Genomic DNA, 26,564 nt, shown 5'->3' on the forward strand with positions numbered 1-26,564 from the left:
TCCCCGTGTCTGTTTATCTTGCGGATTAGTTTGATGAATGCATAACTGCGCATTTTGCAGTTTCGGCCTTGGTTCAACAGATAAGCTGCACTAACAGGTGTGGGGATGGTACATTATCAGTGTGAATTCAAAATTTTAGTCTTGATTGGGAAAATTGTAGTAAGTTGTCAATAATCGATAAATTCAATTCTTTCTGACAAATTTGGTAAGTTTATATCAAAATGATTTTAAATTCACGAGTTTTTAATGGAAAACATATCGACGATGGTTCATTACCTGTGTTATTAGTGTGCAATAGAATTCAAAACCTTAATTTTATATAATGTTCTCACAAACAATCATGGACAAAATTATTTCCATATAATTAAAATAAGTGGTAATTCCATTTCGCTCGCTTCTTATGACTTAGGAAACCTTATTTTCCTCAAATTCGGCTGCAGTTAGCCCATCGGTTCAGTTCTTAATTGGTGTTTTCCATAGCGCCTAGCATTTCAGCTAGAGCAAAACATGAATAGTGAAAATATGGAAGAAGATATCCAGAAGGAAGAAGAGATCATAATTGAGAGAAAAAGCGAAAGAAATGAAAAAGGCGGTGAGTTAGATTTATATGTATTTATACATAAGGCTTAGTACCATGTCACACACAACTTTATTGACAAATTGGACTGTAAGACACACTATATATCGTATAATAATTATGTTAATATGACAGGGTTCTAAACTGGGTAGGTATACAAAATTGCACATGATTGTACATACATAAACAAAAGCAAATATACACTTACTCCCATTGATAATATTTACTTTGCTTAACCTGTTTGCTTACGCTATTGACAGTGCTCGTGATAGAGCCATAAGGAAGACAACTTGCAGTCAGTTTTGATACAAATTCCTAAGATTAACATAATGATGTGTAGTGAGAGACAATCTAATACCCTAAGAAAAAAAAAATGATGGAAATAGTTCTTCTACCTAATGTTGATCCAACTGGTTTATCAACCCTGGTGTCAGGGTTATTATTGAGCCTACAGTCATGAGTAATATATTGTACCCACTTTAGGACTCTGTCGCACTAACATATTTGACATTTAGCGAGACTTACAGTTTCAATTTGTCAAAAAAGTTAATGTGACATGGTACCAAAGTGTATACATATTAATGCTCGTGACCGTACATCAGTAAGTTGTAACCGACACCAACGGTTTAAGGTGCCTTCCGAAGCACGGATCATCTTACTTTACTTTTGGATAATCAGTTGATCAGCCTGTAATCTCAAAATTACAATTAAATAAACAAACTACGAATCATAAAAAAACATTGTGGTATGTCCCCACCGGGAATCGAGTCCGGGACCGGAGCCCGACGCTCAACCACTGGACCACAGAGACCGTTAACCCAACTTGTTATAAACGACACAATTCCTGAGTCTTATAAAAATGATAAATCCCTCTCACAGCTTTTACAACATTCCCGAAAAGAGGGTTAGCCGACTTCGTTAGAAATTTTTGAATTGAATTCATATACTTATATAAATTAAAATATTAATCTACTCAAATCACCCAATTTCTCAAAACGTTGAAAATAGCGTATAGGCTATTGTTCTAATGCTCATACAAAATCTGTGTCAATATTTTATGATACCTATGTTTATGGTGATAGAATAGGCATTACTGCCTTCCACAGCAATTTGATAGACAGTTCAGATTGAAAACACTATGCTAACCACCTAAAACTACGAAACTTGAAAGAAAATTTTGAGCTTTTTGGCCTTCAGCAATTTTCTTTGTAAATAGCTGAAAAATAACTATAAGATAGCTTCTAATTGGCTACTTGACAGTTGTAACAATAAATTATGAAATATATCGGATATGGTAGTTTATCATTTTAACCATGATAATCCAATAGATTTTTAATTAATATCATTTTTAAATATTTTATTACAAATAAGTATGCGGGCGGCCATGATTGAGCTTCGTGTGACGTCACATATCACAATATAAACAAAAACTATCTGTCAGGTTTCAAGTTATACTGTTTGACTGTTTCTTTGTACATTGAAACGTCACAGGGCAAAATGTCACGTCACCAACCGTTTTCGCACGAAATTTGAAATTAATGTGGAAAATTATATATTTTTTTCTATTATACCATATAAAGCTTCTACTAGAAAATAAAAATATTTCAAAAAGTATAAAATAAGCGTTTGTAAATTTTAAAATACTTATTCGAAAACTGTCAAGTAGTCATTGTAGTTAAGGTTAAGTAATTGGTTCAAATGTGAAAACTAAATCAAAACCACCAGTGCCACAAGTGTCGAAAGGTGATCTGTCCATACCTGACGACTATATCTCAATGGACTAGTAAGAGGTACATCATCAAAATAATTACCCACATCTCACACAGGTTTCTGTTAAACCAACGTGATAGGTGGTGAGCCGTATCGCCGTCTACAATCCTTGTTACAATGATTAAAATATGTTAAAAAGTTACTTACTCAAATATTTACAAACCTCAACAATTCCAACCAACTTTACACCCCAAACAAACGATAACAAATAAATCATCTCTAAAAACTGTGAATAAAAACGGTAGCCATGTTTTTCAAAAACCGAACGCGGCGCCATATTTCAAAATGGCAGCATTATTACTTTAGCGCATGAAAGCTTTCTGTGCAAGTGTGACCTAAAAATAAAGGATTAATTTACTATAAAGGATGTTGCAGGAAGATTGTGAAAATCGGATAATTACAACTGAAGCTTAGTAATCGAAAAGATTATTTTTTTGTCATTGGTTAATACCACGGAAATTTCCTTACAACGGTTCTGACACATCACTTTTGGTTCGTCATTCGTCAATCGTCATTCATGCTCGCCTTTCTTTGAAACATCCTGGATTTGATCGCGGTACGTTCGCCTAGGTTCCTCTTCAGACCCTACTATTTACACCCGCATCATAAATCTTGTTCATTAATCTACTTTCTTTCATTCTTTCTACATGTCCAAACTTTCTGAGCATTCCATTCTCAGTTCTCGTTTCTCCTTCTTCACTTAATTAAGATTCTATTTCTTGTTAAGATTTTATTTAATTAATCAGAAGGTAATCCGTAATAATGCGATTATTGGAATCAAGTATCAAAAATGTATAAGCGTTTATTATTAATATGCCAGATTCGACAATATTCCCGCGACATATTATATTCTACATTCCTTACCTACATACATCTAAAGCTGCATAGCCTTAATCTTGTTCGACGTTTACGAACATAGTTGCAAGTCTGAGATTGGATTTGCTAGGTTTATTACCTAGTTTTTATTTACCCGGCCACATGAGGTAGAACGTGCCAGCTTAGTTTACCCGGGGGATTTCTAACTAATCTTCTTAGCAATACGGCTTTAAAGCTCTAAACATAGTCGTGAATAATTTTGTGCCGCCTCCACCGGCTTTGACTGCAGTTTGGAACTAAATTATGGAAACTTACACCTACAAAATTAATGTAAAATGAACACATCAACTTATTTTACTACAATTATTACCTAATTAAGATAAGTAACTAAGAACGTCACATTCAGCAGAAGTGCGTTTTGGAGGTATGTGACCTGTATTGGAGTAGTTCGAAGGTCAGACGGACAGTCGTTTCTGTAAAAAACCGGATAATGCTTGGGAGCTGATGATTAAGTGTAAATAAATGCCATATCCACAATCTCTGCCCTCGACCATGTTTTAACACTTACATAAACCCTATAGAATTCACGGTTACCATGCTTTATTTACCCCTTAGCAAGCATTTTCGTACTACCACCTATACTGGTTTGACGTGTTGGTTATATAAGGTTTTATACAGACTTTTGTTCGATATAAAAACGGATTTGCCTTGAGAAAAGTGTTTCCGCGCATCACATTGCGGTTTCTCGTATATGTGAGTGATTTTCCATTAAGTATGCTTCAAGTTTGATTGACATATCGTGATTGAGTTCCAGAATTGTGTCAGTTGGATTTCAATGCAAATGTGTAGGTGAAATAGTGATTTTTGACGATGATAATATCAATTTTGTAAATGACGTGGGTTGTGTATGAGATGACGGGTGAATGTTGTTTAAAATAAAATAAAAAAGGGATGGAAGGTGATTTTATAGTGCAATTCAAGCTAAAGCAAGGTAAGAAATAGCAAAATGTTTGTTTCAATGTAGGTTTTGAATCGAGCATGTAAAGTTTAGTACAAATACTGAAAAGAAACAATAAAGTTCTTTTTTCAAATCCAAAAAGGTGTTAAAATAGATAGCTTTTTGAAAAGTTGTAATGGCATGTGTTTAGAACGTGTTTCAGTGTTGCTATGTGGAAATAAACTTTCCAAGTTTGTTCACCTAAACAGATAATAAAAAGTAGTTACGGTGGCAGTGAACTTGACGCCCGTAAAGATGGTATCCATGTAAATCAAACTTTATAACTTCTTTGTTTATCGCAGTTCTAAACGATGGAGAGGATAGTGAGAGAAAATTCTACTGCGTCGAACGAAGGTAATTTTTTATACAAACATTATTTTATCTGATCTATTTCCAACAGATATAACACAGGTACTCATCCGCAATATCATGCACAAATTTGTACAATAGTTAGAACCCTGTTGCATAAAGAACAAAACTGCGTATAGAACAATAACCCTTCGCCCCGCACCAATTGGTATCGGGTGCTGAGCTACATTTACCTCACCCCCTCTGGGGGTTGTTACTTTAGTCTACATGGCCGTGAGCCCTTAAGGAGTAAGAGCGAGCTCGCGGACTGTCTGTCCCGCTCGCACCTACGCGGTAAGGCGGCACGCAAAAGAATGAAATTGTTGTATGTAGTGGACGTGGTGCGCTTAACAATACCAATAGTATGTAGCATTCCGTGGTTTTTGCATACCCTAACGGGAAATAGGCGTGATCTTATGTATATATATATATATATATATACAGACAAAGAAAGAAAAGAAGAAAGAAGAAAGTATGAATAAAAGTATAAGTAAAGTAAGTATGGAAGTATGTATGTGAGAAGGAGAAAGTATGGATTGGAAAATAATTAAAAAGAAAAGAAAAATTTTCATGAATTTTTTGACACGAAATTCCACTTGATATCAACTCAGAATCATGGTCTGAATCAACCCTCTCAGTATTCGTTACGATGTCACTAACACCCAGTATATATATATATATATATATATATACACTACCTATAGACTTTTCTTTTTCTTCTTTTCTTATAGACTTTTCGAGCCTTTGCTCTATTTATCGCACACTGTATCGATGTTCCCCCAACCAAACTTATATTTTTATTTATTTCTCTCTGTGTTACATTGTTGTCGGATATTGAATGGAGCGGAAATTAGTTACTCACATGCCTTCACACAAAATAGGTTTACGATTTTTATACACACCGAAATACACGATCATCATCTCCCTAGCATTATTTTTTCACAGGGTCCACTTATCTAACTTGTAGATATGGCAAGTCCGGTTTTTTACAGAAGCGACTGCCTGTCTGACCTTCCAACCCGCGAAGAGAAAACCAGCCCAGTACAGATTAAGTCACACACCTCCGAAAATGCATTTCTCGGGAATGTGGGTTTCTTCACGATGTCTTCCTTCACCGCTGAGCACGTGATAAACAAAACCAATACAATCATTGGTTTAGGCGTGTGCTGGATTCGAACCTGCGACCTCAAAATGAGAGGCAAGCGTTCTACCAACTGGGCTACCACGACACACAGAAATACACGACGAACGAAAAGATATTTAAAACACGGACCATCATCTTTAGTCCAAGTAATTTTTGTTGTCGGAATTTTTCATGTAAGATTTTGAGTTTTTGCTGCGCCGCAATGTAAATAGAACACATACACATACATAAACTCACGCCCGTTATCCCTAATGGGGTGGGCAGAGCCACAAGTAATCAAAGACAACTTGCAGCCACTGTTGATACGATGTCGTAAGCTGGATATGATGAACCTTATGGTGATAAGGGATCAGCCTATCGCCCATAACATTAGTCCATCATGTTAGAGGACACAATCCCTCTGTCGGTTTTTACGACATGCCCGGGAAGACAAGCAGCTGAACGTGTTCTATGTTTTAATGTAAATAGAAAAACGCGAAAAGTCGCTTGACTTCGTACGTAATTAACTTACCTACGTGCAATGTTGTTGTACATGGATGGGTTTTATAATATTATCTTTTTATTTTAAGTTTGATTTCTACGCAGCTTAAAGCACAATATCGAATTGAAAATAATTTTATAAAACACAAAAAAATCCACTTTGACGTGACTTATTGTAGATTTGCGGCAGATGGCAGTAACTACTTGGCCGGACTAATGGGGAGCGCTGAAGGCTCTCACCCGGTATAGTCTTCGTTTTATACTCGTTTTAAGGCGGTAATATAAGGCGGTTTATTGGTCATAACAAAATGACAAAATATATAAAAACAAAGTCATATTTTTATATAGTATTGTTCAATTCATGTGATCCAGCCGGTTTCGCCTACGGCAACTGCTTCAACTACGACATTCATGTGAACTTATAAGTGGCTTATATAGCTTTTTTTTTTTTGACGTGACTTATTGTAGATTTGCCGCAGATGGCATTAACTACTTGGCCGGACAAATGGGGAGCGCTGAAGGCTCTCACCCGGTACAACGTTTAAGACAACAGGCCTGAGGGTGCCCAGTTGGGCGCGAACCTCGGCTCAGGGCGTCGTCTGAGAGGAAAAATTTGAAAGAATTAATCGACCCTAGTGGGTCGATAGCGATAAGCGCTGAATGAGGGAAATCGTCGACCACGCCGGCGGGGTCGGTATCGGGGTCCTGAAGTGTTTGGTGTCGCGAGCTGATTGGCTGCCTCTATGGCTAGAGTCATCGGGTCGTCGGGATCGTATAAGCTTATATAGCCAATCTTCTTGGGAAAGATCCTCGCACATAGTACATCTAAACACTTGATCACACAACAGGGACCAAAACGAATAAAACTCTGTATGAATGTGGTGTAAAGTTAGAATTACTTTATGAAATGAAACGGCTAACAACGCCGTAAATATTTTGCCAATATCAACGCTTTATGCTTATATTTTATTATAAGTGTTACTTTTATGCTGGTTAGAAGCGTATGAAAATCATAGAACGCATTCAGATGCTTTTTCTTGGGTATGTTGTAAAAACAAACCGAGAAATATGATTTTTCCAACGAGATATAATAAAATATAATACATCGTATATGCATATATAGTAGAACCATTTCGTTAATAAGCGGATGACTCATTCTATAAAAATATTATATGAAAAAATACCAATGAAATCGTAAAGATAAAATTAATTGAATTACTGATTACTTTTGATATAGCTCAGTACAAAAAGTTATTTTTTATTTAATCATTTTCCGTATCAATTGATACCTATCTTGAACCCCGATACCGGTCCCGCCGGCGTGGTCGACGATTTCCCTCATTCAACGTTTATCGCTATCGACCCACTAGGGTCGATTAATTCTTTCAAATACTCTTCCTCTGAGACGACATCTTGAGACGAGGTTCGCGTCTAACTGAGGCATGTTATCTTTTGTACCGGGTGAGAGCCCTCAGCGCTCCCCATTTGTCCGGCTAAGAAGTTAATGCTATCTGCGGCAAATCTACAATAAGTCACGTCAAAAAAAAAAGAAAAAATGATACGTATCTTACAGTTACATTAGCAATGTAACTTCAATCCATATTAATGTTATAGGTAAAGGAACCGAATAACATCCCGTTCCTCACATATCCATTACGTTCCTATCACGGAACCAATCGAATTCAATATAGCACTGTCCTTGATGGAGCATGCAACACGAATGCAGGCATTATGGTTACTAGCTACACCCTCGATGCGGCAGTGGCAATGCCGAGTTTCAATAATGTCTTTTTTTTGTAATGCTGAATTTCAATCAGATAGGACAAGTAATTTATTTTAAACAATACTAAATATACAATTTATCAATAAAATTATTATAAAAAACTTAGTCCATAAATAACCCAATATAATATATAATATTTTAAATATTTATTTCCCATATAAAGGGAATCGATATAAATAATGGAGCTTGAATTATTTTGGCTCCATAAGTAGATATTTTATTCATGTTTTAGATTATTAGAGATTATTATGAGTGAAATTAAATAAATTTCTTCAAGAAATAAATAATTTTGAATTTATACAAAAAATCCTCAAGAATGACAGACTTGCCAGGCTGTTCCATAAAAAAATAGAGATGACGCGGTTTAATGTATTGTGATAATTAACTATTTTCTCATTGCCCGGGTACATAATTAATCAAAATTATTATAATGTTATGGCAGACGCGACCCTGATACCAGGGTTGGTGAGGTTGGTAATCCACCTCACAACCCACACGATAGGAAAAGAAGAAGAATAAGAATAATGGCAGACGCGTATATAAAATAATTATTCCTTGATATTTCGATCAGATACGTATAAAATTATGTAACTACCTATAATTATTGCTTCACATTATTTTGATTAGAATATTAATGGATGGAAGATGTTTTGTGCCAGAGTGTAAACAAGGGTCATCATTTATACCCAAAAACAAAGATAAAATTTGCTTAAGTCTGTTATGCGTGAAATTAAAAAAATATATTTAGGTGTAAAATAAGCGAAATCTGTACAGCGCAATCTATATTTTTTTTTTGGAAACGTAGCCTAAATTCCCTCATTCTATATTTAAAAATTTCATTAGCGGATAATGAAGTAAATGGTCAAAATACGAGTGAAAGTTAAAAATATTTATATAATGAAATATAGAAATATGGTATTAGATATAAATATTATTAAAGATAAAATATAATATCAAAAGTATTTTTAAATTTTATGATCACTTTATGCTTACTGACATAAAGACTGTAATAAATAAAAATATCCTGTAAAAACTTTACACAAGCCAAAAGACGATTTAACAACTTTTGCCAACTTGTAACATTTTCTTTGATAGAAAATCAACTTTGTCGCGTTTAGAAAGATTTAGAATTGAAAATGGCTAAATTTCAATACGGTCTAGCGTCGCAGTGCTATAAAAGTTGATTGGAACGTGTGAGTAAACGCCTTTAATGCAGTTCACGTTTCACACCTAGCTACATAATGTCTTATAGAAGTGATATTCCTGACTTAGTACAGCGTTGAACTCACGCGAAACAGTTGTTCCGATTAAACATTACGAGATATTCACAAATATTAATATTATTACCAATAAAAATCTATAATAATTAATTTACGTTTAAATAATAATTATAACTTTTTTTTTAACTTATGATAGAACATTTTAAAACTTAAACGTTCTTCATTTGAATTTTTAACTTGGGAATATTGAAGCATGTTTCAAAGTTTTTTTGACATGTCCTAAAACTTTTGCCATAAACTTGTTCAGGCTATGCTAACATTCCCAATTATTTTTCTTAAGATTATAATTTCTTGATTATTAAGTTTATTTTTAAACATAAAAATATAAAATTATTTATTTAAATTTATCTCAGTTACGTGACCGTACCGACTCTTGATTTATAAAACGAATAAGTACATTGTTGTATTATATATAGGTACAAAATAACTAACCTATTCCATGTTACCTTCAAATAAACACCAACACGTAAACTACCTTTATAAGGTCATTTGGATCGTAAGTTTCGTCTTAATTCAAATACGGTTTACATAGCACGGTTGAGTAAGTTTTCATTCAATGGGTGTATGAAAACAGGTTTCGGCTCGTTTCGGTTCGGTTTCCCTCGTTATCCTCAAGAGTACTTTAGAAGATAGTGCTTGAAAAGCCGGACACTACTCCAACGTTGTTAGTTGGAGAGATCCTTTAGAATTTGACTAAGAAACGGTTTTGTTGCGTAAAAAAATAAATATATTTTTACCTTAAAAAATAATGGATACTATTATTATTAATAACGTTCAAAGTATTTAAATAACTAACATTGCATTGCAAGATATTATATCTAATAAAAGAATATTAGAATCAAAAATAAAACTGAAGTGTTTAATTATAATTCAAGCAAGTGTCTACGAGTAAAAATGAGAAAATTTCTTGGGACGTCGCAAGAGGAGTGTTTCGGTTTGAATTATTTATATTTATTTAAACCGTGGTTGATGTCCGTTATCTATGCGCAGTGGGCTAAATGCTAATAGAATAACGCTATAAAAAATTAATGCTATGATATTAATTTGAAATAATTATTATTTCATTTCTTTTTTCTTTTTTTTGTACATACCTTACGCTCTTTGTGCTCAATAAAGCATATTTTATGCAGACTGCTATATATGAATAAATCCTTGGAAATTCATATTCGAATTCAACAATTCAAATGCGAATTCTCAAAACTTCTTGAATATTCTATCTTGAAGCAATATAGCGTAGTTATTGAATTCAACGGGGAATATTTTCTTATTTAGAAGTTTCTTGGACGATCACCTAGCGGACGCTCGACAAAGCAAATAGGCGGCCATTGTTGAGCCGACAATAGCACGAATAAAGGAATCAAAATGGAATAATTCACTTTAAAATATAAGTATTTCAAGGAATTTTAATCTAAAAATTAAACTTTCTTAGTGCTGTGACGACTTTTGTAAATAAAATTACTTATTATAATTCTTACTAAAAACTCCGTTTTTACATAATATAACATAGCATCATGCCTGTATCCCATCATGTATTGTAATTGTAAATTCAGTTTTAAAATATGAATTGTAATTGCAAATTCAAAAGGGTAATAAAATATTCGAATTCAAATTCATTATTTATCATATATCAGTGGTAAATTTTAATTTTAAGTAAGATAGTCTCCATTTTGAATGACATATCTCAAGTTACATTTTGGATTTTACCTACTAAATATTACTCAATTTAACACAATAGATGTTTACACGTTTACAAGTCATATTGACCTCTTGGACTGCACAAGTTGAATATTGTAAACAATATGACGAAATAATTAAAAAAAAATTGTTTTATTGGGAATAATCAATGTTCACGGCTCTACTTACTCAACAAAGTTGCAGAAAAAACGGTATACTCAAATATTACAAAGTTCTTGTTTGAAATGCGTTTATTTTTTTACAGAACGAGTACTGTATGCTCGTAACAAGTACCCGCCGGGGTCCAAGCCTGCGGTCGTAGGAGGCAAGCCCATTACCGAAGAACTGGCTATGGTGAGTGTCCTTTTTTGTGACTTTTTCTGGGTTTGCCTCACATGTCATAAACTCATTTAAAACTATTTTGATAGGGTCGATACGTAATTCAATGTTAAATAAGGTAAAAGCAAATACCTACCTTACCAATTTATTTTTCCTGAGATTTTGGCCGCGTTGCAGCGATCGCGCTTATTTATTTATTTTTATTAAAAATAAGTACAGTACTTAATACATTTCATTTGCTTGTCATTGCGGAGACGTTGACAGTGTAACTACCCACTTCGTTAATACTATTTCAAGCCTATTTTCATTAACAGGACATAAGACCTGGAACAAAGTGATAATAATTATCTATGATCCAAACATGAATTAAAATTCAAGAAGTCGAATTCAGTGGTTTAGAGTCCGAGCTAGGATTGCTGAGATCAGTTATCAATCACCTCTTCCACCAGGAACTTCGCCTGACCATCTTCGGAACGGCGTCTTGTCCCCCGCGTGGAGAGTGGGTCCGTTCTCCCCTCGTCATGAGACCGGCAGACCAACCACTTGGCTACGGCCTCGCTGCTCCTCGTAACGGATGCAGGTAATGTTGTTTCATTTAAAAGATGTTATATCCCTAGTGAATTGTGTTTGAAAATTGTGCTGTATATAGACAGCGACAGACAAATAAACCTGATAATGATTTTGGATGCGGATGTATGTAATAGGAGTTGGAAGAAGAAGGTCTAGGGATTCATACCGCGATCAAATCCAGTATGTTTTCAACAAAAGTAAGGTCAAGAGTACTGTAAACCAGCAAGCATGCATGAGAGTGGAGTCTGTTTCTGATTTGAAATGATATATAAACCTACCCCTACAAATGAAAAATAAAAAAACATCAAAATCGGACCTGTCCCTGGCAAGTTAGTTAGAAAGGTTCAGCTTTATAGACCACTATGAAGACACTATGGATATAGCAAAAGTTTTGTGTCAGGATCTTAAGAAAGTCTTTGAGAAGATACGTAGCTTAATTTTAAGTATTTTTATGTAAAGTTGCTACTGATAGCTTTTTAGACGCAAACAATCCAAAGAAGTCACTAATGGGTTCTTTATATAACTCATTACAGACTCAGATTATTATGAGACAAGGGGGGTTAAAATGGCCACATCAAAGCAATTCATTCATTTTTTGGTATTGCTCACTTACTTTTATATGCGCAAATGTCAAATTGCAATATTGCTTTATTAGACGAATTTCTTCGATGTGGCCATTTCAACCCCCCAGCTACGCCGTAGTAAACGTAAAATATAATCTATAATCATTGGCTACAGGTCTCTGTTGGCTGGTCTTCAAGCTCACATCATCAAGTGGCTTCTGTTTGACTCCAGGCCTATTGCTAAAGATAATAAGAGTTCTTTACCGCCTGACACGTGAGTAACAGTACCTACTATTCAATACGCTGGCATTTGATCGAGATACGGTCAACGCTGGCATATCGTCTGTTCAGTACAATGACAGCAAGTCTATTTGTTCTGTTGACGTTATTGCAAACCCCGGACACTACATACAAAACACCTCATTCTTACCGTGTGCCGCTTAAAGCGTAAGTGCGAACAAGACAGATAGTCCGCGCGCTCACTTACTCCTAAGCGACTTTACACTTCACTTCTCCCTTATAACAGCGCCCTCTGTCAATGGAACTCAAGTGCCAGAATAGCGCAATATTAGAACCTTACGTTTTTTGTTGATGATCTTTTGAATAAATGTATGATTATCGTCGTAACAGAAAAATCGTGAAAAAGTCGCTTAGATTGACAGTTTTTCACACGAAATGGAACTGTTATTGTGGTAAGCCATGAAATCCTTCTATCATTTTCGCGGTTTAATCCAACATTTTACGACGAGTTGCATAAAATCACCCCTGACACATGAATATCGGAAAATATTTCATACTTAACTGATAAAATCTCAGAATTTGGAATATCTCCATCTAGATCTATATTTTGTTTTTTTAATTTTTGAAAAGAGAATATGAGGTCACTCACATGTTGATATAAAAGGGATTTGGTGTATTATCTATCTTTTACCGGACTAGAGCTTCAATAATGTTCCTAAGTTGTTGTGAATCATACCCCTCAGTATTTGGTACGAGGTTACTAACACCCTGTATATAACAATTATACAAGCGCGCAAACGTTGAAGTAAAATTCCAAACATTATAATTGTCCTCATAATCCATAAGCACACCTAATTCTTATTCATATATAAGGTTTATATATTTTCTACCCATAAAAGATTCATTCGTCGTAATACTGTTAAAAATGGGCAAGAATTTTCATACGAAACCTTAAGGCAATGATAACATTCCATCACCTTCGCCAATAAATTGCAATATGAAAGTCATATCTGCTCCATTTACATAGACGGAGCCATTTTTAACATTGAAAAGCTGTGTAACGTCAATATTTCAAAGCAAGGTGTACGTCGAGATATGCTCACAAATTCACAATATTGTTTCTAGCCTCGAGCGTGGGTATAAAAATTACAGAGGTTCCCTTTCAAAATCATGCCGCTGGTTATAACAAACGATGGTAGTTCGAAGCGAGTTGAAGTATGTGGGTAGCTATTATGATGTACGATATTGTAAGGAATCTTCGATCGAATATATAAATTACGTTCGATGCTTGGTAGGAATTTATTAATGATATGGCTGTCAATAAGTATATCTAGGATGCACAGTATCAGCTTATAGATGCAAATAATGTGAATGAAAATAAAAAGGATTTATTTTTGTAAAATGATCCCTTACACGGTTAAACACGGGAATCAAATCGTGTTCGAAAAGCTAGGAATATAATTTAAATAATCCTAAGTATTAGTAAACTAAGATTTTTTTTTTTGTAATAATCACAAACGAGAAGTTGAGACTTTAGTGAAGTCCTTGTCGAGATGGATAAACAAGTGTCAACAAGAGACAAATTATCAGTATACTCAACACCCACTAAATAGCCAGAGCGAGATACGGCGACGTTGTCCAATAGTTGGGCTGCTCAAGGCAATAAAAAAAATCGAGCAAAAAATAGGCTGCAGCAGTTGCTGTCGACTTGCATAATCCGCAGTTTAAGAAACCACCTTCGACATTTCTGTAACATGGCCAGCATGCCAAGCAGCTAAACCAATACGTCAACATTTCTCACCAAATTCTCGTGCCTCGCAATACTCCCCCGAAACACCCAACTACACACTAGAGGCACAACACAGCTTCAAAACGCCGATCATAATTCTCCGCCACGTGTTCCAGCATAACTCTGCACTATGCACCATCGGACGATATTTTACTGGAAATGGACGATTTTATGGTCGACCCATTCCACGGTGTTTATTTAAATTATAAGCTATACATTCTAGTGGAGATGCCATATTTTCATTTTATAGTATACGAGAAAGAGTTTTAAAGATTTCTGCGGACGATAAAATGGGTGTTTCTTCTGAGTTTTGGAGCGGGAATATCGTCTGGTATCTTTATATTGGTTCGTTGGGTTTGTGATTGATTTATGTTCGTTATGGATATAATGAAGCTGTGGACAAGTGTCCAAGTTAGGGTGTGTAAGTGTGTGTATTATAGGTAGGCATTTTGAATTGCGAACCGATATAATAGGGGTTTGTCTATTTGTTTGATAAACTGACATTGTCAAATAGTATCATGGGTAACGTTTCAAAGATACATAAGTACAGTCACGCATCACCTATTCAGCTTGATGTTTTGAGTTTGCTTAGGGTACTAAGTAACATGGCAATCTGTCCCCGATACCGACTCTACCAGCGCGGTCGACGTTTTCCCTCCTTCAGCGCGTATCGCTATCAGCCCACTAAGATCGATTGGTTCTTTCAAATAAATCGAAGGCTAGCGAGAGTTGTGCCCAAAAATGTAGTCCGCTCAAGTTACTTTGCCACTGTGCATTCGCTCGTACAATACGGCGCAGAGCTGTGGGGACGCGCTGCTGACTGGGAGCGAATCTTCCGCATGCAGAAGAGAGCCGTCAGGGCTATTGTACAGGTGCCAAAAGATACGTCCGCAAAGCCGCTATTTAGGTCTCTGGGTATCCTGACACTACCGTCCATAGTCGTGCTGCAGGTAGCCACTTATGTGCGCTGTAACCTAGACGAATACATAACGGCTAGGGAGGTGCATGGACGCAACCTGCGGAGTGGTGGTAGACTGGTAGGTGTTCGTCACAGACTCGCAAAGTCCGATCGGCTGACCCACGTCATGGGCCCGTCGGTGTACAATAAACTGCCGACACACGTCACTGACGCACCGTCTATACCTTGTTTTAAATCGCGACTCAAACGTTGGCTTCTTGAGCACACGTTCTACAGTTACGATGAATTTATTAATTTGTAATTTAGATAATTAGGTACTGGACAGTACAGTTCAAATATTGTGTAGGTACATTATTTGTATGAATGTATTAATGTAACAATTTTATTTTAATTTTTAATATTGTAATGTGACTAATTTTTATCTTGACATGTAATACGAATTATTACCAATAAATTATGAATATGAATATGAATATGAATAAAATCCTCTCAGACGAAGTCAGATTGTCCGAAAAATTTGACGATTACATATTTTGAAGGAAAAATTTAAGTTCAATTAATTGAAGTATGCAGTCGTTACATGAGCCATGCCAAGGGCCTTTGACCACTAGCTTTGATGAGGTGGGTTATTTGATCTCACAACCAATACAAAAGTAGATGAATAAAAATAATATAAAAATGTTCCACAGCTACCTTCGGCCTTCAGAAGAGCGCCAAGACGAAGCGACATGGAGGGCTTGCAGTGAGATCATTTGGCGGTGCGCTGGCGGCTTCAATCCCCAACCGGGAGTAGAACCCACGGCTATCATAGCGCTACCCACTGATAACAGCTACGTGCCTCACAGCACTCAGTATTACCAAGATCAGATTACCGAGACGGTACGAAGTATTTTCATCAGATTTGGGCAATGTGGAATTCTAACTTGGGTTGTTGAACCCGCAGTAGAGCAGCGTAGCATCCGCGGTTGGTTGATTTGGTTGGTTCGTTGTTCCTTGCAGTGGGTTTATTTATTATTTTATGTTAGACAGAACAAGACTAGGCGAAATTGTATTACGTGGCTGTCTACTGACACACCGGGTAGCCTTGAAATTTTAGCCAAACTTGGGATGACACTTGCTTTAGAGTGGTATTAATAAATTAATCTCAGCTGAGACTGCCCTCAAGACTTTGCTCAAGTTTCTGTTTTTATATAAGAACTGTCACATTGACATGATCTTGAGGGTAGTCTTGAAGCTGAGATTAGTTTATTAATACCACCATTAGTCACGTAAGTCATATTTCTTTTCTCTTGACTATAGGTAGGTGGTGCGTTGGTGAGTGAACAACCAATCGAAAGTTACCACTTAAACACGAATAATTTATAATTACACTTATAATTTTTCAGAAATCTTAAATATATAATTATGTTTCAAGCTGCACTTATTTGAGTTCAAGAATTTGGAAGATGTTCAGATCTTCGTGAAACGATATCTTCACTTGGTAAGTAGAAAAAACATTGGTAAATAAATTAGATGAAAGAAAGAAAGAAGAACATCGGAGAGACGATGTTAGTTGATCCTTTTTTTAGTTTCAAGCGGAAGAAGGGCCTGGAGCTTTGTTGCTGCTATATGCTGTGGTTCTTACGCGAGGGTGTGAAAAGTGAGTAATGTTGGAATTAAAAATAGAAGTATGAGCTAGAGGAAATACAATCAGAGCACTAACAAGAGTCCAGGCTTATTAGTGCACTGTAAGGGCAAGTTACGGCTTAGCTTTGTACTAGAATTTCCATTATAAGTACATCAAATTCCATTATAAATATTTTACGAAACCGTAAGGATTATGAGAAAAATATTAAATACGATTTTCAGGAATACTGCCTAAAAAACAAACGTTACTTTACAATGAGTATAATATGGTGTTATTTTTTTAATGTCGATATTCCAAATTCAAATTTGTTCAAAATGGATTCGATTTTTTTGATAATACGTATAACTATTTTATAGAATCGTTCCGTTGATACTGATGTATAATATTCTTCTATTCTTCAAGTGTCAAGAAGGATCTAGATGGAAAGCTGACGTACTTGGTGTCTTCTCACGTGGAGGGTTCCCTGAACATCGTGACCCTCATTCTGACCGGGCGAGCTACTCCGTATCTTCACAATGGAGTTGTTTACGTCGGTGATGAGGATCATTACGTAAGTCCTACAAATAATAATAAAAAAAGAGATCGTCTATACTTAAATCTATTGCAGCAGTTTAACCGTGGGGATACATCATAAGCAAGTAATTGAAAGAAATAATTATTAATTTTAAAATTAATTAATTAATAACCCGGGCAAATAAAGAAGGCATCTTAATAATATGCAACCCGTATGACGAGTACTGATAACTTAACTATGTCGGGTTATTAGCCAATAAAAAATTTACAGTAACACTGTTGAAGTTTGATTTTAATTTCTGCCTAAAATTTACGTGTGTTCAATAAATTTTGATGCTTGTCGATTACCCGTCCCTTTCCTTTTCGGCGAATGAGAAAATGACAAGAATAACATAAATTAAAATAAGATGGTCAATACTGTAATTAGCAACAATATTTTGTTAAATACAATCACAATTCAACTCAATGTTATAATTTAAATTCTTAAGTAGGCTTGTGATATCTTCCTTCCGAGTTACAAGAAATTATTTTTGCCATACAGGCAATGCCTCAATTTGGAGTGTTATCCCGAAGTCCAGTGGGGTTGCTGGTGTGGTATGGTGGAGACGAATCTGGATCCAAGAACATCAATAAGTCCAACCCTGGATCCCGACTGAAGACTCCAGCTTTGCCTATTTGGGTGCGTAGTATTATTTAATTGATGTAAAAATATAAATTTGTCTTTGTATAGAGGATGAAATTTCAAAGTTTTAGAATTTTCTTGTTGTTTGTGTACTAATACCAGCTCACATCCCAAATTTCAGCCTTATAAGACGTCTGCAAGTACCTTATAATTAATTATGATGATCGTTAGTATGTATGTCAGTGAGTGTCAACATCGGAGTTTTTTACATATCAATAAAAGTTAAAGTATAAGAGCTATGCACTTTTAACTTTATAGGTTTAATAAATCCATTAATGGCAACATATCTTGAGAGTTTAGTTTATCTACTATAATTTAAACCTGAGTTATGAGGGTTCAAAAAACCGGCGAAACGTTTCGAGAAAAGGTAGGTAGGGCCTACCCTTGCGCTTCGCTTTGCTCGTCTTGGCTAGGGCACTACCGTGCCCCCAGATTTCGATTTATGATTTCAAAATGACATTGAAGAAAGTCGGAAAAAATATAACGTTCCGTTCCAGTAACCTACAAAGTTCAGCGCCATCTATCCAGTAGCTAGGAAACAAATTAAAAAAAATTAAAAGTAATAGGAATGATAAAGGGCAGAGAGAGAGAGAGAGAGAGAGAGAGAGATAGAAAAAAGAGAATAATATTAGTGCTACATAACTACATAATTAAAGCTCAAAGTTCCAAAGTAAATAATTTCCGTTTAATGATTATTGACTTCACTGATTGATAGTCGATTGTAATTTGCGACATTTGCTTAATATTTATGGAGTCATAGAAATGTATTAAATTTAACGTGAATAATTTTAACTTTGCAAATACCCAATGCTAACAGATTCAAATTATTATTTGGTAAATATTCATTTTACTATGTGGACATAAAGTTTGTGCGTGATATGTTTTTTGTTATTATGTTTTCAATTGAGGACTTATGCTGCATTATTTTTATGTTTTAAACTCTACACCACGAAAGAAGTCCACGGATTTAAATGGACCTAATTAACTACTTATAATTATTTTAAAAGTACGCGGATTATTATGGTGCACTAGCGTCGTGGCGCAAGAACTTTATCGCGTTTCAGTTTTTCTTTACTTCCACTCCGACAAAAAACTTCATATTAATAAAATTAAATGGATGTTTAAAAGTAAACACCGTGTCATTTTTACTATTTTTCAAGACGTTTGAGTTTTTTGTTTGTTTTTTTTTTATTGTTTTAGTGATTTGTTTGTATGTGTATGTTGATAATATGTAATAAAACTCTTCACTTTGATATTTTTCCTTGCAGGTAACAAGTTGCGCAGGACACTATGGGATACTATTTAATACCAACCGCGAGCTTCTTAGAAACTACCACGCTGAACGACGGTAGGTATTAGTAAGTTTAATAATACATATTTAGCGTCCCTCGTTATTTCTGTAAGTAAGGAGAAACGCTAAATATTATTAAACTTTAAATTGTGCTACCACGATTACAGAGCAGTTGCAATAACGCTTGACTATCAAAATCATGTTTGGATCATAAATTATCAACACCTGCTCAGCGGTGAAGGCCCCCAAAAGGGTTTAATTCGATATACATTGCGGAGTGTGTGCTTAGATATATTTTACAACTTTATATTAGTAACGCAACGAATACTAAATTGTCGTTGTAATTTACAATTGTAAGATTAATGAAATAGGCCCCAGGTGTCGGTCGGGGCCTGGTTCTGGAAACACAACTACCTAGATAAACAACCTATGTTCCAGGTTCGACATCCACTACTACACGTGTGGTGGTTGCCACGTGCTGCTCAATGTTGACACTCGTGCGCACGACGAGTCATCCAGTACCATGAGAAACGACGACATCAGTGCTACTCCGCTTGAGAAACTTATACATACCAAGTAGGTTCATTCATATAGACAGGGAAAACAACAATTATCATAACATCATGCCTATACACATACAGTCATACCGCGCCAGCGATATTAAGTCCTGTGTAATAAAATAGGGAGCGAGCCTAACGAACGCTCTGACGATTAGCATAAAATAAGGCATGCCTTGGTACCTATAAAGAAAACAGATATGCTCAATTGACTAAATTAAATAAAATAAAATAAATTAAATATATCTTTATTTCAGGCTCAGACCCATAGAATTACAATTAAAATGATAAAGAAAATAATAGATACAGTAAAATTGTAAAAATAAAATAAAATAGTTAAAACTAAAATACCTACTCAACTGTAAATTTTAAAAAAGAATATTATTTTTGGCTAATCAGTGGTAATATCTTTACAGGTGGCAAGACGCTAAGATCACTTGGACCGGACCTGGACCTACCGAAACTCCAAAATAAAGACACTTTTATTTTCCAAATACAAAAAATAATATATATAATATATAAAGAATAATCTACTTACTCGCTTTCTATGTTATTAAGATATACATTTATAATTGTAGAATGAAGGTTTAGACTGTTTTACCTATGGTTAATTACCGTTACGTAGTCTCACTGAGCTGATTCTTGTCTGTCTTTTTCACTCTAGTCAACTTATTATTATTATTGCGTATGGCAGACAAAAATAAAATATTCTGCGTGGATCATATATCTAGCTGAAGCTCCCCTAACCAAATCTCTGCCGCATCCATCACACAATGCAGCTCGGCTATACCACCTGGGAACCGGTGTAGAGGGTACGCGTTCACTATGTGAGATATGGTTTGATCCGGGTGACCACATTCACAGTATGGCGACTCCTTTAAGCCCCACTCTAGTCTACTAATAACATAACATAGCAACATGCCTGTATGACATAGTATCGCCGAAGGGATAGATAAAGGTGTATATAACTATATACACCCACACTTTGCCAGCTACGTTTTAGCGATATTATATGTAGTGAGCCTGTCATTAACAGGACACAAATCCTTGAAACCACGAGATATCAATTATTCATGATCCAAACATGAATTCATACTCATAAGTGGTTTAAAGCCCGAACCGTGAATCGAACCCTTGACACTACAGCGTAAGTCACGTTTTCTCCGTACAAAGCTATTGCGGATTTAAAAAGCTAATGAAATAGTCGTTAACTAGATAGCATGCTTAACTTTGTAGAAATACTCGTATTGGAAAATAATAAAGTAACATACAGCTCACAACTAAAATATCGAACAGGAACCTTCATTTAACTGAGTTGGCTCAGTCATTATAGATGGCGATAAATATAGAATATCTTTTCGTTTCGTGCTCAATATAATGATTTGAGTACGAGTACATAATAATATTATTATATTTTTGAAACAGACATCTGCATCTAAAATTATGATATGAAATTTATAAACTATAATTATATTACGAGTATTAAACAATCTAATATATATAAAAATTAACAAGTATTTTAATCTAATATTATAATAAGAAAATTATAAACATCTAATATACACATTAATAAATATAAAATGTGTATTTTATGCGGATTCAAAAGGAAGATATGAAAATTATAATTGTAGAATTCCTATTATACATTAATTACTTATAATCCGACTTATCGCTAGCGTAATTCGAAAGGAAGATATCACGCGTCGACTTCAGAATTTAGATTGTAACATTGATTTGAATTGTGATTGTATTTAACAAAATATTGGCGCTAATTTCAGTACACACCATCTTATTTTATTTTAATTTATACCTGTTATTTTCTTATTCGCCGTAAAAGAAAGGCACGGGTAATCGACAGGCATAAAATTTATGGAACACACGTCAATTTAAGGCAGAAATTAAAAACAAACTCCAACAGTGTTACTACAAAACAAAGACTAAAAGATAAACTATGTTTAAAATATAATCCGTATACGAAAGAAGTCCCAAAGGCCGCGGCGCTACTGTCATAGATTATGCATAGAATTATTGTGACTTGTCAAGTTACTTTCGTTAAAATCCGCCGACTTCTTTCGTGGCGCGAAATACTATTTTAAACTTAGTTTATTTTTAGTTTGTATTTTGAAGTATCACTGCCAATGTTTTACATTGACCTATAACCCGACAAAATTAAGATGATAGCATACGTCAAACGGGTCGCATATCAGCGAAGTACTCATCATTCATTCACTCATTGATTTTAAAATTAACACTTGTCTTTCATCCGTCCCTTTCCTTTTCGGTGGGTAAAAAAATGACGGTTATAACTTAAAGTAAAATTAGTAGGTGTCTGCAGGAATCGGGGCCAGTTACTGTATTATTATAAAAATAAATGTTATACGCTATCCGCATAGATGCTCGTTATGACTTAGATTTTAATGTATTTATTTATTAACGACAAAATGGCAATGTTGTACGAGTAATATGAGGTAATTATGTAGATATAAAATTATATTATTGTCACATGACAATCTTCATAGATACATACATATCTAAGTAGACAAATTAACAAGGGAATGTTTAATTTTATTCTATATTCAAATATGCATATCAATATAGTTTTAGGTAAACAAGTTTGTTTTATTTCGTCCCAGTATTGTACACTAATCTCAAAATGTAGAAAGTACGTTATAAGTTCTGTTTTTTTTTTTTTGAAATTATACCAAAATTCTAGTTTCAAAATCACTTTTTCTTTTCTTACGGCGTTTTGATTTTGACTGTGACAACTTTACACTTTTCCGTGTAGCGTCGGGTGTTAATAAGGTACTCCTTTCGCAGTTAGTATGAATGAAACTTTTAAAAAAAATCTGTCTTGCTGTCAAGTAAATAATAAGCTTTATTAACTGGGTTTTAAAACAAGTGTTCTGCCTCTGGAGCGTCACGGATCACCAAAATGAAAATTCGAATCTAAAACAAATTCTCTACCAGCTCCCAGCTTTCCCTGATAAATTTGGATTTAATGTCAGATAAGGCGATCCTTGTAGACTCGTTACGATGAGGATGATCGATAGCCCCTTGACAAATGTACCAATAAAAGTAATTTATCAAACTCAGCGTCAAATGCAGAGGTGCTCACCTTACGATAGGTTTTTTTAGTAATTTCTCCAGGTCAGTTGATAAGGAGTTTGGTATTTGAAGGAGTTTTGATAGGTTTCGGTTAAAGTTCATTATTTTGATGACGTCTAGCAACTTTCTTTCCGTCGAATATCCTACTTTCACAGGTCTCCTGTTTGTAAAATAGAAATACTCGGGAATAAGTGAAACTTTATATCTGTCTATTGATTTTTACGTTTTGCTCTGTATACAAAAAAAACTATCCAATAAAATAAGAGTAAAATTGGGTCAAAGTGTCATACCTAGAAATGATGAAGGCAGGTATCACGTCATTTAATAAATCAAAAAACAACGTGTAACAACTATCGAGTTTTCAATAAAATTTAATTTGAATGAAACAAGCCATACCCTATTTTTGGAAGTTCATTAACGTAGGTTAATGAACTTAGAAAAGGGATCGTTTTGGGTTTTGGTCTTTTGAGGGTAGCCTCAAAAGACCAAAACCCAAAACGATCCCTTTTCTATTCACAGAGTGATAGAAGGAAAATTCCCTAACCCAGAGGTTTCCAAACTGTTCGTCACGGCGCCCGCACGTTAGTTTAGAATAAACAATAATACGTACCTACTAGGTATATACATATAGTCACTGGAATTGTAACCTGGAACCAGACAGCAGTAACTATCAGTACTATCCAGAGGCGGAGGACTGGAGTCCTAGTACGGCTTTGAAATAGACTACTGTGGGCGATATCACACTCGCGTCAGAGAGAGTACTTACTGCGGGGCAGAAGGCTACAATTTTTCCTTTAAAAAGTAGCATGGAGAATGCTACATCGAAATTAGGGACTGACATAAAAGAGAAACTCTCCACTCCGCACAAAGACGACCTTTCCATCGCAAAGGTATAAAATTAGAAATAATTTAAAAATACCAAAAATAAACATGAATTTTGCGGCGGAAATTATCTCAGAATCATGGTCTAAATCATCCCCCTTAGTGTTCGTTACGATATCACTAACACCCTGTATTGTATACCTAATTGCATAGGACATAAATACAAAGGAATAATATTTACTAGTTCGTAATGAACTACTTATCTATCTACTAAACTATCATCAATAAAAAAATCTTGGAGCGAGCTTGATTTACCTCACTCCCGGCGGCGGGGCCAATTTTAGAGTAAAGGAGTACACGCGGACTCTATGTCTCGCTTACACGCATATGGTAAGGTGCACAGTGAGAACGAGATTCGTTTAAAGTTGCCCTAGTACGCCGTAGAGGCTAAATAAGGGTGCCGTGACGCGCCCTGTAATCTCTTCTTTAGAAACTAATCTTTAATACTCACAAATATACATACATACATAAAATCACGCCTATTTCTCGTTGGGGTAGGCAGAAGTCACGGAAAACCATTTACTATGATCCTGAAACACTCATTTATACACTCAGAAATCAGAGTCATTTATTCAACGTAATTATCATAGATAAACTTGTTGAGGGTCAATTTAACATTTTTGAATCATCGTCATTTCGCAAGGTGTTATGGCTGAGGAGAAGAAATGACAAGAAACTGCAATAGTAACCCATCTTTTAAGTCAATGTTATACATTCATCATCATTAATTTAAGAGCTACTCTGTTCTGGTGTAGCATTTTCTTTGCTTTCTGGTATGCATTACAACTTCATGCATGATCGCTAGTTTTGAGTACTCTTAACCAGGTTTTTCTTTGAGATTTCTTTTGGGCTTGGCCTTGTACTGATGTGAGATTTATGAAAATATACATATTATAAAAATATAAATATGCCTACTTGACTTGCTAGGGGACCGCCGTATCATAAGGAAAATTCAAAGTGGGCAACGAATTGAAAAACTTTGGGTACCTCTGCCCTAACCTAGCAAGAGATAGTAGCTGTGTCCATAAACCCATGCGAGATCGCACTACCGATATGGTAAACTTTGGCCGCATAAATTAACGAACTTTAACGATCAAATAAAATTTTATTATGGCCAATCTTGTTCGGTCCAGCAATTAGCCATTGTCGCTCGGTTTACGGTTAACACGGATTTTCCTATGGTTTTGTTTGTATTAAACGTTTTTGATGTTTCAGGAAGAAAATATGTCTTTTTACTTACAGCCATATTTGGAATTGAAGTTCGGAAATGGATATGATGAAAAAGGTAAGTACCTACTTAATTATAAAATTATATAAAAAAATAATATGATAATTATAACTGGATGGGTTACGTGTGTCGAAGTTTGACCAAAATAAACGTTTATTAATATTATGACGAAACACTATGGATTAGTCTATAATTTTTTAGGGAACAGAATCTTTCAGTTTTTACGAGACGTAGTTATGCACTCGAAATAATAAGCCGATGTATACATTCTATGTCTGTTTACACAAAGTCTAAATTCAAAAATAGTATTATATATAAGTAAATATATACTTTATAGTATATATTTACTTATATATAATACTATTGGGCTAATACTAATGTGCTTATGCCCAGAAGACAGTTGTCAACGAAAATTAATCAGTCCTTGATATATGTATAACTATTATGTCTATAATGTACCCTCGTACTTAGTGAGGCTCAATTTAAGTGGTGACCCTTTCTTCTTAATTGTCTATTAGTCCTTTCTTAACCGACCATTATACCGGAACGGTCGAAGTGTTACGTTTCAAAAGACTGAATTATCACTCACGGAATTGTCGATCGTTTAAATAATTCTGGCTCATTTTAGACTATTGATCGTATTGTATGTTTTTAAAGCCTAAGATTGGCCCTTAAATGTACTTCAATCACAGGTTATTCCTGTCAATAATATATGTATTTATTTTGTTTTGTGCATCGTATGCACCGTCTGAATTTGTAATTATAGATATGTGTATAATAATCTTTCACACAGAACCATTTAACACAGACACAAACTAGGAACACACACCAATGACTATGACTTTACACAGACTCAGATCTTTTCCCCTCAGAACTCGTTATCAGAATTGTTTTGTTTTGAAAATTTCGAGCTATGCAGTGACATTCGAGTCTTCGAATTCTTCTGATGACGTCATTAGATTTTTGCTTAAATTAACAAAATAATAATCGGCCGTAAGTGTTCTATAATAATAACTCTTCAGCACAAATAACGGGTTCTTAATGTGACTGATCAGTCATCCCGTGATCATGGCACTTACAACAGTGTCGAAATATCGGGAGTCTCATATCCCCATTTAAACGCGGTAAGAACCCGTTATTATGTGCTTTAATTATGATAATAACCGCGTAAACTTAAAACAATGTAATAACTCTTCAGCGCGTGTGATGGGGTAAAATGTTGGTCTCGCGTCAACTTCAGCCGTAAGTGATCCAACATTGATTGTTTTCACGACATGCTCGGGAAAAATGATCAGCTAAACGCGTTTTATGTTTTTTTTATCCGTTTTCAATCCATAGCCTAGGAGTCTCACGTAAGGTCGTAAGACCAAAGTTCTTCTAAAAAACAATC

At 35.1% G+C, this 26,564-nt stretch overlaps 1 protein-coding gene across 7 annotated transcripts in view; it reads left to right on the top strand.

The window, feature by feature from the left end:
* The window catches only part of LOC126382113 (inactive ubiquitin carboxyl-terminal hydrolase MINDY-4B), a 36,818-nt gene extending 16,375 nt beyond the window's left edge, over positions 1 to 20,443 (top strand). For 3 of the 7 annotated variants that reach the window (XM_050031862.1, XM_050031858.1, XM_050031856.1), the window contains exons 2-13: positions 11,135 to 11,223; positions 11,658 to 11,788; positions 12,517 to 12,615; positions 15,979 to 16,168; positions 16,589 to 16,603; positions 16,704 to 16,769; positions 16,858 to 16,928; positions 17,319 to 17,466; positions 17,971 to 18,108; positions 19,380 to 19,459; positions 19,841 to 19,978; positions 20,376 to 20,443. In XM_050031862.1, coding sequence (XP_049887819.1) covers positions 11,135 to 11,223; positions 11,658 to 11,788; positions 12,517 to 12,615; positions 15,979 to 16,168; positions 16,589 to 16,603; positions 16,704 to 16,769; positions 16,858 to 16,928; positions 17,319 to 17,466; positions 17,971 to 18,108; positions 19,380 to 19,459; positions 19,841 to 19,978; positions 20,376 to 20,433 — 1,223 coding nt within the window. In that variant the 3' untranslated portion in view covers positions 20,434 to 20,443. Of the gene's footprint in view, positions 1 to 3,802; positions 4,009 to 4,462; positions 4,515 to 10,024; positions 10,130 to 11,134; positions 11,224 to 11,657; positions 11,789 to 12,516; positions 12,616 to 15,978; positions 16,169 to 16,588; positions 16,604 to 16,703; positions 16,770 to 16,857; positions 16,929 to 17,318; positions 17,467 to 17,970; positions 18,109 to 19,379; positions 19,460 to 19,840; positions 19,979 to 20,375 lie in introns of those variants that run through there. The other 4 variants (XM_050031860.1, XM_050031859.1, XM_050031861.1 and 1 more) reach the window with 4 other exon arrangements.
* The last annotated feature ends 6,121 nt before the right edge of the window (positions 20,444 to 26,564 follow it).

This window comes from Pectinophora gossypiella, chromosome 3 (genome assembly GCF_024362695.1).
Source record: "Pectinophora gossypiella chromosome 3, ilPecGoss1.1, whole genome shotgun sequence".
NCBI lineage: Eukaryota > Metazoa > Arthropoda > Insecta > Lepidoptera > Gelechiidae > Pectinophora > Pectinophora gossypiella.